At 40.6% G+C, this 17,118-nt stretch overlaps 1 protein-coding gene across 5 annotated transcripts in view; it reads left to right on the top strand.

Annotated features, from left to right (window-relative positions):
• The first annotated feature begins 475 nt into the window (after positions 1–475).
• The window catches only part of ABHD5 (abhydrolase domain containing 5, lysophosphatidic acid acyltransferase), a 28,159-nt gene continuing 11,516 nt past the window's right edge, over positions 476–17,118 (top strand). For 2 of the 5 annotated variants that reach the window (XM_036333141.1, XM_036333145.1), the window contains exons 1-3: positions 476–621; positions 12,047–12,132; positions 15,185–15,557. In XM_036333141.1, the coding sequence (XP_036189034.1) occupies positions 590–621; positions 12,047–12,132; positions 15,185–15,557 (491 nt within the window). In that variant the 5' untranslated portion in view covers positions 476–589. Of the gene's footprint in view, positions 622–12,040; positions 12,133–13,726; positions 14,034–15,184; positions 15,558–17,118 lie in introns of those variants that run through there. The other 3 variants (XM_036333144.1, XM_036333143.1, XM_036333142.1) reach the window with 3 other exon arrangements.

Below are 17,118 nucleotides of genomic sequence, written 5' to 3'. Positions count from 1 at the left end.
CCATGTACACAGAGTGCGGGTGGAAGTTGCTGGTTTTGACCACTATTGTAATGGCAGCCTCTAACGCCGTGGATATAGCTGGGTCCTGAGAGTCTCCCTGTTCCCTTGGCTATCCACCTGTGGGGAAGGGCTGGTGGAAGGCCACACATCACCTCCATTAGGATATTTCCATTCGTCATTAAACATCAATCGGTTACTATCTTGGCTCTTCCAAGTACTAGCAGGTGCCTGCCGGGTGCCCAGTACCTGACAGTCAGTGCAGCGCATGATGCACTGATACAGTCGTTCCCGAGATGAGTTGCTACATAATTGCCGGGCGAGTCTCACCAGATCCTCCAGGTTGACTGTCGGGCCAGGACCCACGCAAGAGCAGGTAGAACGCGATGACGCATGCGTTGCAGGTGTTTGGCCCGGGGCTGGGGGCGGGGACTGGCATGCGCCTGCGCGCGGCCGTGCCGCCGGGTCGTGCGAGTGGGCGGGCTACGCATGCGTGCGCCGCGCGGCCTTAAGGGCGGCGGCGGCCCGAGCGGCCCAGTCGGCCCGTCAGCCGGCTTAGGAGGCAGAGCTCGGCGCTTGCGCAGCGGCGGCAATGGCGGCGGAGGACGAGGACATTGGCGAAAGGTGAGTGCGGCCGGGACTGGTGGGGCTCGGGCGCGCGCCTTCCACGCGGGCCAGGGCCGAGTCCGGCCGGGCGGCGCCGAGGACTCGCCCGGCCGCTCCCTCGCGCCGCCGGGCTGGCCCGCTCGGCCTCGGGCGGATGCCGGGCGGCGCCGGGGAGCGGGAGGTGACTGAGTCCGACCCCGGCAGCGCCGCTTGACCCCGCGGAGGGGCCGCCGCGTTGTTGTGTCAGCGTCTCCGCGGGGCGGCGGCGACGGTGGCCAGACACCCAGACCCGGGCTCGTCGGCGGCGGAGGCTCTCCTTCGGCGCCGCGGCGGCCTCGGACCCTGGCCCTGCCCGGCCGAGGCACCTTCCGTGACCAGGTGCGCGCCGGGCTCCGTCCAGCCTGGGGCCGGAACCGAAGTGCCGTCCGGGCCGAGCGCCTCCAGAGCCTGGAGGAAGGGGCGGTGCTGCCTTGAGGCGCTCGGGGATGGAGAGCCCCGGTTCACCCCGAAGCCGGGCACGTGAGGGGGTTGGCCAGGCAGGGAGCAGCCCGTCGTGAGGGAACGGGGGTTAGAGGAGTGGGTCTCTGGCTTTGGGTTTCAGAAAATGTTAAACTTACAATTACTTTTTAGAAAGTTAACCCGATATGGTTGGCAAGTTAAGAATTAATCTTTCAAATGGAGATGTCCCTTTGCTTCCAAGCGCCCCGATTTACTGGAAAACGGTGTATGTCGGTCTCAAGTGACACGTATTTAGAAAACTGTATGAAAGTTGGAAAACAGATGTGTACTGTGAAGCTTTTTGAATATATATATATATATATATATAAAATTAGGTTTAAGTTATTCTTTTCCACCTGTAACTAACTCTATGCACCTGTCAGCAGACTGATACCTAGTAGTTAATAAGTGGGAAAATTCAGTCGCTTTGACATTATGTCCTTATTTCTCAAGGCTGGTAATTTATATGGGAGAGCAATAAACGTCTGTGCCCCCCTCCGTATGTTTACCATTTTGATATCAATTCTCCTTCAGGTGTCTGGATCAATTTGCATATGAGACCATAAGATAATGTGGAGTCCCATGAAGACAGGAGTATTTGGGACTAGGCGGTGTGGGTGGGTCAGGTTTGGAGGTAATTCTGAAATATTAAAAACTAGGTTATTCCCTTGAATTGTGATTATATGATAAATGAGTTTGTTGGGGTGTTTTTTTTGGTTTGTTTTGAGCTTCCTTGTTCAGGTGAGATGCTGAATGTCACGTGAACAGGAGCTGCTCGTCTCCTTATAGTTTGTCACAATGTTTTTGGCTCTTTTGAGGCCGCTTTAAAGTGGCCTCTTCTGTCTCCCTGTTGTTGTGGGGCTTGGGATACGACTGTGAAAGGAATGTGTGGCTTTGGGTGATGGCTGGAAGTCACAGGAAACAGATTATAAAAAATCCTTAGCAGCTGACTAGCCAGGGTGCCACAACAGAGGTCGGTCTCCTTGGTACTCTTGGCAAATACACTTGATCCATGGCCAGTGTCCAAGCTAGAATGGCCTTCTAAACTGTACCAAGCAGGAGAGCAGGTACCCGCTCCTGCTGGGTGTTTCCTAAATGTGCTCATATTAAACCTACGGTTGACCCTGTGTGTTAGGTATTGCTGTTCCGGTTTTTCAATTAGACCTGCAACTGGGAGGCTCCTAGCTCCCTGGGACTAGTAAGTAGTAGGGCTGAATTTGGAGCCCCTAAGTGTCTGGATTTAGTCTAAGGAGCTTTCCCCCTATCTCTGCTGCCTTTCCCTGGGATGGCAACTCATTTGAGATGTTTTGTTCTTATTTGTCTGACTTACTCAACTGCCACTTTCCTATTTATTCCTTGCATTGACACAGCTCTGTGAAAAAAATTTTTTTTTTGCGGGGGGCGGGGCTGGGGGTGTTAATCTACAGTAGAACTAATCCAACAGCCAGTAGATTGTGGAAAAACAGAAGTCTTGAATCAAGTTTCCTATCCTTAAGACATTTCAGGTTTAGGTGGAAAGAAGACACTAACAAAGAAAACAATTATAAAAAGTCTTAGGAAGGTTTTTTTTAAGCATATGATTCTTGTTTTTTCCTTTGTGACTCTCTTAGTAAAGACAGGCATGCCTGGGAGCCATTGGCTTTCAACATCTGACCCTTTTCAGTTGCAATACAGTTGAGAAAGCTAAATGTAACAAGAGTAGGGTAGACTTCTGTGAATTGCAGCGAGGTTGTCCCCGAGAATGAGTAAGTATCAGTGGAGTTCAGAGGGAAGCTGTCACAGAATTGCTAGTTGTAGAGTAGACTATAAAATAGGTGTTATGCTGTAGTTGGCTCATACTGGCAGCCATTGCTAAGTTCTCAGGAATTTTGACTCCCATTGGCAGCTCCACATCAGCTATAATGGTAGTATTTACACCATGGGAGTCATCAGATGCTAGAAATAAGGGGTTCTTACCTCTCCTTCCCCTCCAGTGGATTTACCAGTCTCATACAGGATTTGCTTTAGACTTTGAGTATAGTTCTTGGAGATAGGAGAATGGATTCTATCTTTTAAAAGACTGTTAAAATCAGTGACTCCTCTTTGTTGCCATCTTCCAAACCTTTGCCATCTGATTTTTTAAAAAATCATAGAACTCTTCAATGTCACATCCCAGTGTGACATTTTTCTCTGTCCTTATATTTCTTGGGTCCTTTTCAGTGTTTGACATTTAAAGATGGCTACCCCTTTTTGAAATTCTTGTCAGACATTCTAGCTCTTATGATATTTTGCTTCTTGTCTTCAGACCAATGTCACTTTTATTAGGTTCTCTTCTTTTTCCCCATTCTTTAAACCTAGTCATTCTCCAAGATTCTATCTTCATCTTCATTTTCTGTCTTGTTTACTCACACTCCTTGATATATCTCCTCGTCTGTGGAGAAAATTGAAATCTCATCCTTATTATGGAGCCCTCTTCAATAGTCTAGTGACATGTCTAATTGTGTGCCAAATTTTGCACCTGGTTCCTTAAATATGTCCAGACCAGGATCTTACTTGCACCTTTCTTTCCCTGAACTAAACAATACAAAATGCTCAGCTTTCCCCTTTGACTTTACTACTTTTATTAGGACACTTTTATTAGGGTTCTTCTGGTCATCCAGATTCAGAAGTATGACCTGATCTTTTAAGTCTGAATTTATGGCCCTGAATACCAAGTCTGTTACCAAATCCAGTAGGTTCTAAGCACAACATCACCTTTTCATTCCCACTGTCACCTGGGAGTCACCTGGTCACACCTTCCTCATTCCCTTTTCTGGATTATTGCAGGATTATTCTGTTCCTACACTCTCAACATCGCTTATTTCATTACTTTTATATCCCCAAGAAGCACAGTCTCATTTGTAGCGCAGGTTCACACAGTGGCTTTATTACATATCCTCATCCTGACTTCAGAGCCCTTTGCTGGCAGTGTGGCTCCTGTCTGTCTTTGGAGTCATATTTCCTCTCCATGGGCTGGGCTCTAGCCAAGCTGTGTCTTTCATTGTTTCCTAAACATGTTCCTTGCTCCATTTCCCCATGGCTTAGTTCACACTACTGTTTCTGACCCAAACAGATTGTGATCTCCCTTCTTTGAAAGTCCTTGGTATTTTCCTAAACTTTTCTTTATGGCACTTACACCATCTTTTGTAGTATAGTTATGTGTATGTTTATTTGTATGTAACTATACTATATACTTACCTGGCAGGAGAGATACAGTGATCATGTAGTATAGTTATTTGTTTATATTTTTTTGTCATCTCATTGAGAACAAAGATTTTGCTTTACTTGGATGTCTGGTAGGAGCCTTAAGGGGCTTTATAAATAGTAAAGTTCAATAATTTTTTATTGAGTTAAATAAATTTATGCTGGCACAAACATTAAGATAAAAAACCTAATAGTTGATTACATATTTTGCAGCTGTGGGACTTAAATTTTTTCATCCTAAGGTATTCAAAGGACATCAAAAGATATATTCTTAAGAATTTAGAGTTTGAATTTGAGTAGGACAACAATTAGGATCATGAACTTAGATTATATTGGGGAGATTGGGAATGATTCTATTTCTTCACCTTGGATGAGCCAACCCAGGCTTCACTGTTTTTTCTGTTCTCCAAAATGCCAATCACAGACCAGCAAATACAGATTTCAGTTCTGTGACAAAGTTAATAAAAAATTCCAGGAATGGTCTATTTAAGGAAAGCAACACTGGATAATACATTTCAGAATTATACACATATCTAAACGAGTCCTTAAAGATTTGACATATTATTTACTAGAGGCCCGATGCACAAAATTTGTGCAAAGGCCTCTGCTATGGCCCCCACCCCCTGCGGCTTTGTCTGGAAGTAATGAGGTCCGGAAGGACGTCTGGTCTAATTAGCATATTACCCTTTTATTATTATAGATAGAAGATAATAGTTCAGAAACATCATATTCTTGGGTTTTTAGTCTAGCCTCCTGGTTCTATAATTGCCCATTCCTGATTGAGAATCATAAAAAATTGTGTGGAAAGATGATTTTATTAAAAAATATTAAGTTGAGGCCTGGGATTTTTAATTTTCTTTATCTAGTTCTAGGGTGGGGAACCTTTTTTTGCCAAAGGCCAGTTGGATATTTATAACATTCAGAGGCCATACAAAATTATCAACTTAGAAATTAGCCTGCTATATTTGGTCAAACACTTCATTAACTCACCCCTCATGCCTTGGCAGGGCCAGACCAAATGATTTTGTGGGCCTTATACGGCCAGATGTTCCCCATCCCTGATCTAGCGAATCAACTTATTTTATTTTAAGATATATTTTTTATTGATTTTAGAGAGGAAAGGAAAGGGAGAGAGATACAGAAACATCAGTGATCAGAGAATCATTGATCAGCTGCCTCCTGCACGGCCCCCACTGGAAATATAGCCCACAACTCAGGCATGTGCCCTAATGGGAATCGAACCGTGACCTCCTGGTTCATAGGTCCACGCTCAACCACTGAGCCATGCAGGTTGGGCTAGTGGATAAACTTATTTCAGAACTAATGTGCAATGTCACTTGAATTTGTTAAGCAATTTAAATTACAGTGTAAATCTAAATTGCACATGTAGCTTTCTTTAAGTATGTTTGATGCTATGTCTGACTCCAGGATGCTTTGCTTACTGTGTGAGGGAAGGTAGGAAACAATTGGGGGAAAATACCAGCACAGGGCTGTCTCTAAAACACGGATTCTCCAACTCTGGGTCTTTAAATAAAAATTACAGGTTAGAAATGAAAAAGGAAGTTAAAAGAATGTTAATGTGTTACACTATATTAGAGGGCCTGGGTTGTCATTGATCTAAAGGTTAGTGATAAGTCATTTAAGTATTATTTACTTTTTAAAACTGGCATGTTAATCCCTTAAATTATGGACATATGAGACTGTCTTTTCCAAGAATGGAATTTAGAAAGTCAGTTCTCAGGAAAGAAGGCTTTTATTTGTCCAAGTGTTATGATGTCCAGTTTGGAAGTTTTCAATCATTTATTGGTTGAGGAATTATTTCAGAGGAATATGTACATATGAACCTCTAATTGGAATATTTATAACAAAAATCAAAGCTTCATAGTTGCTCTAAATGAGATAGAATACTGTGCTTAGAATAGCTTATAGAGAGCAATAATAAACCTAATTTTTTCTCTTAACAGTACCAGCATAGGGATAGAGGCCATTTATAAAATTGTAATAAAATGAAATCCTTTTTACTTATAACCTAATTAGAAATGTTATTTAAGTGGCCAAGAGTGTGTGGAAATTGGCCAGATTTTTGTACATTTTCTTCAGAATACTTTGAAACCTCTTTCACTGTTTCACAATATTTATGGATTGTGCAATTCAGGTTTAGTAATACTATAGATAGTCCAATGTCTTAGAGAACACAACAGGGATTACCAGGAAACTTAAATGTTGATTGGATAGGACTTAAGTACAACATTAATGCTATATTTTTTTATTTTAAATATATATATTTTTATTAATTTCAGAGAGGAAGGGAAAGGGAGGGAGAGAGGGAGGGAGGGAGGAAGAAAGAGAGAGAGAGAGAGAGAGAGAGAGAGAGAGAGAAGGAGGAGAGAAAGAGAAAGAGAAATATCAATGATGAGAGCAAATCATTGATCAGCTGCCTCCTACACACCCCACACTGGAGATCAAGCCCATAACCTGGGCATGTGCCCTGACCAGGAATGGAACCATGATTTCCTGGTTCATAGGTCAACGCTCAACCACTGAACAACGCTGGCTGTAAGCCATCTTTGTCTTCTTTGGAAAAAAGTCTATTCAAATCTTTTGCCCATTTTGTAATCTGAGTTTTTTGTTGTTGTTATTGAGTTGTATCAGTTTTTTATATATTTACCCCTTATCAGATATATGGTCTACAAATGTCCTCCCTGTGAACAGCTTTTCTTTATATTGTGATTGACACTTGGGTCACTTCTGAAGTTAGAGCCTCAGCAATAGATGATGGGTTTCTTGATTATCTGCTTAAATAAAATTGGGAAGTTGAATTTTGCTTTTCTATTTATTTTCCAAAGCTATGAAGAGACTAACATGCAATGTCACTTGAATTTGTTAAGCAATTTAAATTACAATGTAAATCTAAATTGCACATATGAAGACATCTTGGTATGTTGTTCACTCTTGTATAGGTGAGCCACATGAATTTAATTTTTACTTTTGATTTTTCGACCTCAGAAGAATATTTGGATATCTGACAAGCTTTAGTCTTGTATCCGTAGTTCTAGTCCTCCTAGACTAGAAATGCAGAACAACACTGAATGACATAGAAGATCGTGTGGCAGGGGCAGAGAGTCCCTTTGAAGATGAGATTAATTTACCCCTCAGACAGGAGATGAGGTTGGATGGGTGTTTTAGAGCAATAGAGGTAGCAAGCTAAAGTGTGGGAACTTGTGAACTAAGATTGATCAGCTGAAGGATGGAAAATACAGACCCCTGCTTTTCACCCTGTGGAGATATGTAAAACCCCACCTAAAAAAATTATCTGCTTTGATGAAAAGGTTGTTGTGAAAACAAGAGGAGTGTTAGTGGCTCACTCTGTGGTTGAAAAACCCTAAATTTTAATGTAATGCGCTAGGCTTGCAAATATAAAAATACTACTTTGCCTTTTGGACAAGACATCCCGCCCTGATTCAGGTTTTATGATGAGAGGTAGACATAATGCCTGTATTACTATTTTAAATTCTAGTGCCTTGTACATTGTAGGTATTCAAAGAATGTAATTCTTTTAAGATTGAAAAAAAGATTGAATTTGTGTTACTCCCCCCCCGCCAGCATGTCTATGATATCAGTTGGAATAATAGTAATTATAGTTCATTTCACTTTGATTTTCTTTGTTCTTGTTTTGTATTGACCTCTGATTCTCTCTGACAAAGAATTATGTATGATTTGAGGGATATTTTAAAAAATTGATGAGACTAAGTTGTAACTAATTTCTTCTTGGTACTAGCTCATATTTTTGTGACCACACATGGAACGTTGTGACTATTCTTGGACAAGAACAAAAGAGCTTCAGCTTAGTAATGGCTTACTTTAAAATTTTTAAGCTCTAAAGATCATGAGACCACCAGTTGAAAAATTGTTGAATAAATTGACAAGTTCATTGCTGATTTGTAAATAGGTTTATATGTTTACAAATAGGCTAATATTAATGTTTTAGATTAGTTCATACATTGATAATAAGTTATATGGAACATTTGTGGGAGATGCCTAGAGGTCTTATGCCGTTAATACAGAAGGTTTAGGTTTAACGCTAGCAGCAGAGAACATTGGAGTAGAGCCTCATTATAACACAGGCTATAATGTATCTTCTCTGCAGGCCTAAGGAATATGACTTTATCCTACAGGTAATGAGAACTCATATAGTTTAAAAAAGGTAGTCACCTTAATAAAAAAGGGACTTTGAACTCAAATCTCTACTTGTGTCATTTAACTTACTAGCTGTATACTCTTGGACCTGTCTGGTGTTTAACATTTCTGAACCTCAGTTTTTACATCAGTGAAATAGGGATAACTTGGAATGAGAATAACCTGGATTGTGAGTGACTTAATCATTCCGCAAACAGTTACTGAGTGCCTGTTACACATAATGCCCGGAGGAATTCTACCGAGAAAGGAAATGTAGAAGGATGGGCCTACAAAGCTTAGAAAAAGCTGGATGCTGGGTCAACCCATCCAGAACTTAGCACATTTCTCTGCTCACACCTATTCTTATTCATGTGTGCTCTGACATCATTAGTGGCACCTAAGACAAATCTCGGAAGCCTCTATTATACCTTTATATCCAACCAGTTACCAAATCCAGCCATTTTACTCCTTTTGGTGTAAAGTTTTATTATAATGAATTGCTTAAATATTAAGTGTTCATGGGTTGAATTTTGACATACACATACATCTGTCAAGATTGAGAACTTCTTATCATCTCAGAAAATTCTCTTATTACTCAAGTGATCCTCTTGTAATTCATTGCAACCAGTTCATTTCAGATGAAGCAATACCTTTTTTCATTCCTGTCATCAATGTATATTTATAAGTCAGGTATAGGAATATAAATTGAGAATACAGTTGTGAGCACAAAGTCCTTACCTTCAAGGAAATTACATTTGGCTAAGTATACTAATCTATATTTATAAAAGCCTGAGCGACTGTCCTACTGTCTGACCGGTTAGCTATGATGCGCAATGACCACCAGGGGGCAGACGCTCAACGTAGGAGCTGCTGAGCTTTAGTGACTTGGTAGCTGCAGTCTACCCGGAACCAAAGAAGAGGAAGCCCGATTCTGGGGTGCGTCGCCTGAAAACTGCTCTCTCGCAATCCGGGACCCCTTGGCGATATCAGAGAGCCGGTTTCAGCCCAATCCCCACAGGCCAGGCTGAGGAAACCCACTGGGGCATGAATCTGTGTACCGGGCCTCTAGTGAATAAATAAGAACTTTATAACACAACTTGGGAAGTAAGAAAATAAAGTTTGAGTACAGGGTGCCATCCTGCCACCTTGATCTAATCCTTTTGGGGAAATGAAATCTAATCTGAGGTTGGTGATAAGTGTAATGAATCATGAAAGGAAGGGGAGATGCATATTCCAAGGATATTCAGAACCAAGAAGCAAGAGAACAGGGAATACAGTATTGTATGACTAGAGAATAGAGAATAAGAATGACAAAAATGATACTAGGGTGTCAGGTAAAAGGCTGGAGAAAGACTTGAGTTTCCCATTGTAGGTCACTTAGGAGTAGCTTTAGCTTTCAGGCAAGGAATGATGAAAAATGATAATTCTTTGAACTCCTTCTAACCCTTAGCTAACATTCTTATTTTAGGAATTACTACCTAATTAATGGAACATAATTTTAGTGAATTATTGTTATTGTTGTCATCAGCATAATGCTAACTACCGCTTATTGAATGTTTCTACATATTTTATCTTGAGACACACTTCATGTTTTTATTTGTGGTAGTGGTCCCCAAAGATAAAGGCTTCCAAAGCTATGGCCATGTTCTAATCCTTGGAACCTGTGAATGGTACTTTATGTGACAAAGACTTTGCAGACTTTTAACTTAACTGATTTAGCTAAAAATCATGAGATGATTCTGGATTATCTGAGCGGGCCCTAAATGGATTCACTAGTATTCTTTCAAGTAATAGGCAGAGAAGATTATAAGCAGGCAGAAGAGGAGACACACAAAAGAGAAGGCAATGTGGTGATGAACTGGAGTGACCCTGCCACAGGGTAAGGGATGCCAGCAGCCACCAGAACTCAGAAGAGGCAAGAAATGAATTTTCCCCTAGAGCAGTGGTTCTCAACCTTCCTAATGCCATGACCCTTTAATACAGTTCCTCATGTTGTGGTGACCCCCAACCATAAAATTATTTTTGTTGCTACATAACTGTAATTTGCTACTGTTACGAATCGTAATGTAAATATCTGATATGCAGAATGTATTTAGGTGACCCCTGTGAAACACCCACATGTTGAGAACCGCTGCCCTAGGCGTCTATTGGGAACATGGCCCTGCTGACCCCTTAATTTTAGCCTAATGATCCTGGTCTCCCGAACTATAGAAAACATTTCTGTTTTAGCCACCAAGTTTGTGGTGATTTATTACAGCAGCCTTTAGAAACAGCCAATGCATTTGTTAGAGCACATTTTGCACTTCCTATGTGCATGGACTCAGATGTCTTTTCCTTCACTGGAAGTGCTTGGACTACCACTCCACCTTTGAAATAAGCTCATTCATCTGTGGTGACCAAGTCAAAAGCAACTTCTGCTGATGCCAGGGCAGGAGTTGAAGGCTCATCCTCTCCTTGGCTGGCTACTACAAGGCAGCCTCTCCACACCTTCCCTCAGCTGTTGCCTCAGGCCTGCTTCCTTTTTTTCTTTGGTCAGCTATCTTCTGCCAGATGCCTAGGTCATTCTTTTCATCTACTGTTTGCTGAAACCCAAAGCTTTTTCACTAAAATTAACCAGTTCACCCTAGTCAGATGGTACATGGGCCAATCCCTGGGAAAAGTACAGAGAAATGGAACCAGAGCCATCAGATTTAGTCAGTCCCTCTTCTTCTGGACTTAAAGCTATGAATTTATAATTTTCATTATCATTTGAGCTGGATTGAGAGGAGTTTTCTGGAATTTGCCACCATAGGCCACCTATAGGTTTGCTCTACTCCCCCTGCTCCTGCAAAAAAAGGAGGAAATACAAACAGGAAATGGCTTTAATGTTATACTTTTAACTATGAGATTTGAAGCCTTATTCTAAAAGCAATCTCATATTTTAATAAGATTTCTCTTCTCTCAATCCTCATAGCAGTTATATTTTATACCCTCTCATGGTCTCTGACTTGCTTGTACTTCCACCCTGATAAGAGGCTGTCTTGCAGTGGGGAGGGGAATGCCTTTTTTTGTCTCCACCCTCCCCCCCATTTTTATTTATTGATTTTTGAGAGAGAGAGAGCTGGGGGGAAGGGAGAGAGAGAAACACAATTTGTTGTTTCACTTATGTATGCATTTGTTGGTTGATTCTTGTATGTGCCCTGACCTGGATTGAACTCGCAACCTTGGTGTATCCGGACAATGCTCTAATCAACTGAGCTACTGGGCCAGGGCTTGTCTTTTCTTGTTCTGCCCATTTTTAACCTCTGCTTGATTATTTAGGATCTGACTATCCACAGAGATAAGATAGGTAGACTTTGATATTTACTTGGAGGTTCACAGGCTGAAGTTGAATGTCTGTAATCCAGTATTTTACCACAATGCTTTGTACCTATCAGGTGAATTTTGTCATATGTAGATAGCTTCACCCTCAGTAAGTTTTCTATTCTGCTTTTCTTCTCTGTGTATAATAGTTGGGAGTTGAGAAGAGCATTACCTCACCTCTTTGTGTTTTGTTTTGATGCTCTAGGTCAGGATGGCTAACTGGTTGGCTTCCCACATGGTGCCCTACGTCTACATCACACCTTAAAGAAGCTGAAGAGAAAATTTTAAAATGTAAGGCTTTCTCCTTATATGTTAACAGTTGTTTGCTAAAATAGGTCCAATATTCACATTGTCCTGAAACTTAAGATTTTGTGGTGTGTTATTTGTTTTTCTTTTTCATGTCATGAGCAAGTACCTAAATGTGGGGGGACAGGGGCTCCCAAACTTGTTGGCCTTGAGTCTCTATTATATTCTTATATTAGTAAGGACCCTAAGGAGCTTTGTTTATAGGTAATAGGTATCATTTATGATATTAGAAATTAAGACTGAATAATTTAAAAGTTGTTAATTTATTAATTTATTTTAAAATAATAGTAATAAACCTATACAGGTTAAAAGAAGTAACATATTTCTAAAAATAACTACTTTTCAAATAGAAATGTATTAAGAATTGTAGCATTGTTTACATGCTTGCAAATCTCTTTACTGTCTGACTTAATATAAGGCATCTGGATTCTCATATTTGCTTCTGCATTTAGACTGTTGGTAATCATATCTTTTGTGATCTCTGGAAAACTCCAGTATGTACCCTCAAAGAATAAGAGTGAAAAGGCAAATATAAAATATTAATATTATTATGAAAATAGAGTTGACCTCGTAGATCTCCTAAAAGAGACTTAGGGGTTCCCCAGAGATCCCTAGACTATGCATTGAGAATGGGCTGTAGCCAGTCCAGAGCAGATGTCTTGTAGAATGGAGCAAGTTCTGGACCAGAACAAGGTAACCTGGTCTAGGCCTAGATCTGCAATCAGGTGGTTACAAGATCTTGGGCAAGTCACTTTTCTCAGCTTCCTAATGTTTACCTATAAAACAAGGGGGTAGGAGGATCCTTAAAATTCCTTTCAGTTCTAGTATTCTGGGACTCTTTAATTCTACATTTATAATGGTGTGGAAACCTTTTTGTTTGTTTCTTTCTTATGGACACTGTAATTCACCCAAACTTGTACTGTCTAGGTCAGCGGTTTTCAACCTGTGGGTCGCGATTCCTTTGGCGGTCGAACGACCCTTTCACAGGGGCCGCCTAAGACCATCCTGCATATCAGATATTTACATTACGATTCATAACAGTAGCAACATTACAGTTATGAAGTAGCAACAAAAATAATTTTATGGTTGGGTCACAACATGAGGAACTGTATTTAAAGGGCCAGAAGGTTGAGAGCCACTGGTCTAGGTGTTCCCAGGTATCTGTGGCTATACTTTTAAGCAATAGTGTTTATGGTATACCAGTAGTTCTGTTCTGCTGCTACAATTTAGAGGCGTGGATTAAGCGATGCAGTTCACATATATGATTGTTGTGTATGTATGTGCAGATATTTGTTGTGTATGTCATGTATGTTTTTCATCCACTCTTCCACAAATAAATTTTCTTGTTTGTGCATTTGAATGATTCAGGAGTAAGTGACCATAACTGAATATAGCCATAGGAAGGGACAGTTAGTCATCTTACATGGATTTTCAGCATGAAAATAAATTTCTACTCTATATGCTTGGGTAATCTTCTTCTCTATAAAGCTGGGAAAGATATCATTGTGGTTTACTAAAGAAATTCTTACAAACTGCTGAGCTCACATGTGGTGGGGCGGGGCTTCCCCTGTGCCTCCAGGTTACCTAGGTCCTCATCAACTCTATGGAGTTCAACCTTGACTGTGTTCATGGCACGTATTATATCCAAGGTGGAGTGGTTGGCACTTCAAGGTGGCTGATACCTTACATCTGGTTGCGGTGCCTAAAAGGCCGACTCATGGGTCTGAGCGTGATGAGAAATTTCTGAGGAAGATGTACCAGGTGCTGTTGAAGGTGGATGTGTTGGAGGGTAACCGGCAATGCCCAGAGTCTGCACATATGTTCCCATCGGCTTGGGAGGAAAGCGAGACTTAACCATGCCAGGCGTCAGTTTTCATTCTGTAACTGTGTGTATCTTTGTTCATGTTTGTCCTGTTTGCTAATTATATACCGAACCCTTGACCCAGTGACACACTAAGCACAGTGAGTGTCCTTGAGCTTGGTATTGATTTTTCCTCATTAAAGGTTCAAAACACACAGAAATTCTTGTCAGGACATAAGAAAGGGTACTAGATGCCCTGCTCATGCATTTAACAAACATACTGATTTCCTACTGCTAAGTTCTAGGGATGCAAATAGGAGTGAGAATTGGCCCCTGGTCCAATATCAGACATTAAAGCAAGTGACTAATGCAGGCAGTGAACTTGGCTCTCCACTGGTTGTCCACTGCAAGTGAATATCACAAACAAATAAGGGGACATCTAAAGTGGGTAGCCATTCAGTTGATAATTTAATGTAAATGAATTTCAGATTAGTTTCGTCTTTAGTCTTTTTGGGGGATATTTAAAGTACTGTATTTAGTCTCACAGCATTGAAGGAAAGTAAGAATTTTTATCTACAAAATGATGATTTGCACTTTCTAGAGAGAATGTTGGACTTGAACTCACATTATTGTCACTTTATGCTGAGGAGTTCCTACCATAACGTGTCACCTTTTTCCCTCTAAACTCTGAAATGACTTAAGATTTCATTTATGTGTTTAAATACAGATACTGTTAATCCTTCCCTAAATTTATTATTTACTTTTTAGGGAAAAAGGTTTCTTTTGAGTCTGAACTTTAGTCTTCAATGTTTAATATTCAAGTGTTAGAAAAATTCAAGGTGGCATTCTTTTGTTTGCAAGGATAGAGACCTCCAAATAATGGATTCAGTGAATATTGAGTTCCTCTCCATTTCTAAGGGTGTAGTACACTCATTTGATGGATGTGGAAAGAAGTCTAAAGAACTACATGACTTGCCAAAAGACCTTGACCACAGGAACTTGAGACTTGTCTGAGATGGATTGTCCCACTTAGATGTAAAATATGATCGTTAAGAATTACTTGCTTCAGTGAAAGGAATACTTTTTTTTTTTTTTAGGGATGATATAATAAAGGCTAAGATCATATGAAGGGCAACCAGATGATTTGTATATTATTAATTTCTGATTGCTCTGAGAATACTTCCCTTCTCAGAGGTAGTGAAGTTAAGCAGAATTTTTCTTTTATGTTTTTTTTAGGTGTCCCCTGTATATATAAGAAAGAAGCTGTTCGTGTATCTAATGGAAATAAAATATGGACACTGAAGTTCTCTTACGATGTTCCAAATAAGACTCCACTTGTCCTTCTCCATGGTTTTGGAGGAGGTCTTGGACTCTGGGCACTGAACTATGAAGATCTTTGCACCGATAGACCCGTCTATGCTTTTGACCTGTTGGGCTTTGGACGAAGTAGTAGACCCATGTTTGATAATGATGCAGAAGAAGTGGAGAATCAGTTTGTGGAATCCATTGAAGAATGGAGGTGTGCCCTAGGACTGGACAAAATGATCTTGCTTGGACACAACCTGGGTGGGTTCTTGGCTGCTGCTTACTCACTGAAGTACCCAAAAAGGTAAGTGATGGTGACAGAAGAGAAGCACCTGTGCTAGTCTCTAGTTTCCATCTTTGGTGGTTGGTACCTGAGCCTTACAAGACAGATTCTCTTAAAGGACCCTAAACACATCACAACTAATGGCCAATTTAGTAGCTGAAGTAATGATGTCACATTTTCCTATTACACATGCTACATACACATTTATAGAAGCTTAAGAAGGGACTTTCTATTTGTTAAACTTAGAATATATACAGTTGAAGCCACAAATAAAAGTTGTTGTGGTATTGCTTTCTATTGTTATCATTAGACTTATGGATCCAGCAGGTTTTTCCAGGTTGTAATAAGCTGTAATAGGAAACCAGAAGGTTAGAAATCAGAAAACCTAGTGCTGTGTTTTGACTTAGAGCAAAATCACTTAACCTCTAAGCCTTAGTTTCCTCTAAACTACAGAAAAGATGCCTACATAGTCTGTTTTACAGGGTTTTAAATTATACTGTGCCCTAACATTTGTTGTTATAGAATTATTTTTCTAGTCACTGAATTAATAAGTGTTTGCCTCAGAATCTTTGTAGCATCTCCTCCTTTCTCTACCTGATTTTCTTGTGTCATTTCCTATTATTTATGTTACTTCTCTGAGGGGAGGTCACATTAGAGTGCGAAAAAAAATTGAAGAAAAGCTTATTTTTGTTTTGTTCATCTTTCGAAAAGAAACAAATAATCAGCATTTTTGGTTGCCAGTGTATTTTTCTATTGGAATAATTTTTAAATCCAAAATTGCAACCAACTGTGACATTGAGGTCTGTGAATGAGACATTGGGTGATGGTCATTTTCAGAGTGCATTTATGCACTGTGAGGCTGCCCATTGCATAACTCCACATACACGTGGAGCAGCAGCCTGGTGTACCTGAGGTTTTCTTCCTCTGGAACAGCCAACTTTTCTCTACAGATTCTTTTTATTTTTATTTTATTGGTTTTTTTACAGAGAGGAAGGGAGATGGATAGAGAGTTAGAAACATCGATGAGAGAGAAACATCGATCAGCTGCCTCCTGCACACTCCCTACTGGGTATGTGCCCGCAACCAAGGTACATGCCCTTGACTGGAATCGAACCTGGGGCCCTTCAGTCCGCAGGCCAACGCTCTATCCACTGAGCCAAACCGGTTAGGGCTACAGATTCTTTATTTAAACTTCATTTACACTTGACTTTTGTGGAGAGTTTATAGTCCTGTGTGCTAGACAGTAATAAATTTTTTCAACTGGCAGATCAGTTCTTTTAAAAAAAAAATGAAATTTTCTTCGCTTCATTGGCTGTTTGGGATTACTGCCTTTAATTGTGTCCTACTCTTGGTGACAAATGTTTGTCACTGAGAGAAGGAAGTGGAGACTTTTCTGGTATAAGACAACAGGGTATTTGTGGAGATTGGACTTCCTTTGTTTCGTAACATGTTTATGAGGTCACTCTTGTGGTATTTATCCCTTGGAGATGTGACATGGGTCTCTTGGGCCAGACTGGTTATGAGTCTTAGAATCCTGGCCCTTCATGGCTATCTGCTATTTAAGTTAGGGAGATTTTCATTT

This window comes from Myotis myotis, unplaced genomic scaffold, assembly GCF_014108235.1.
Source record: "Myotis myotis isolate mMyoMyo1 unplaced genomic scaffold, mMyoMyo1.p scaffold_m19_p_13, whole genome shotgun sequence".
In the NCBI taxonomy this organism is placed as follows: domain Eukaryota; kingdom Metazoa; phylum Chordata; class Mammalia; order Chiroptera; family Vespertilionidae; genus Myotis; species Myotis myotis.
This window is presented reverse-complemented; position numbering and strand designations above follow the sequence as displayed.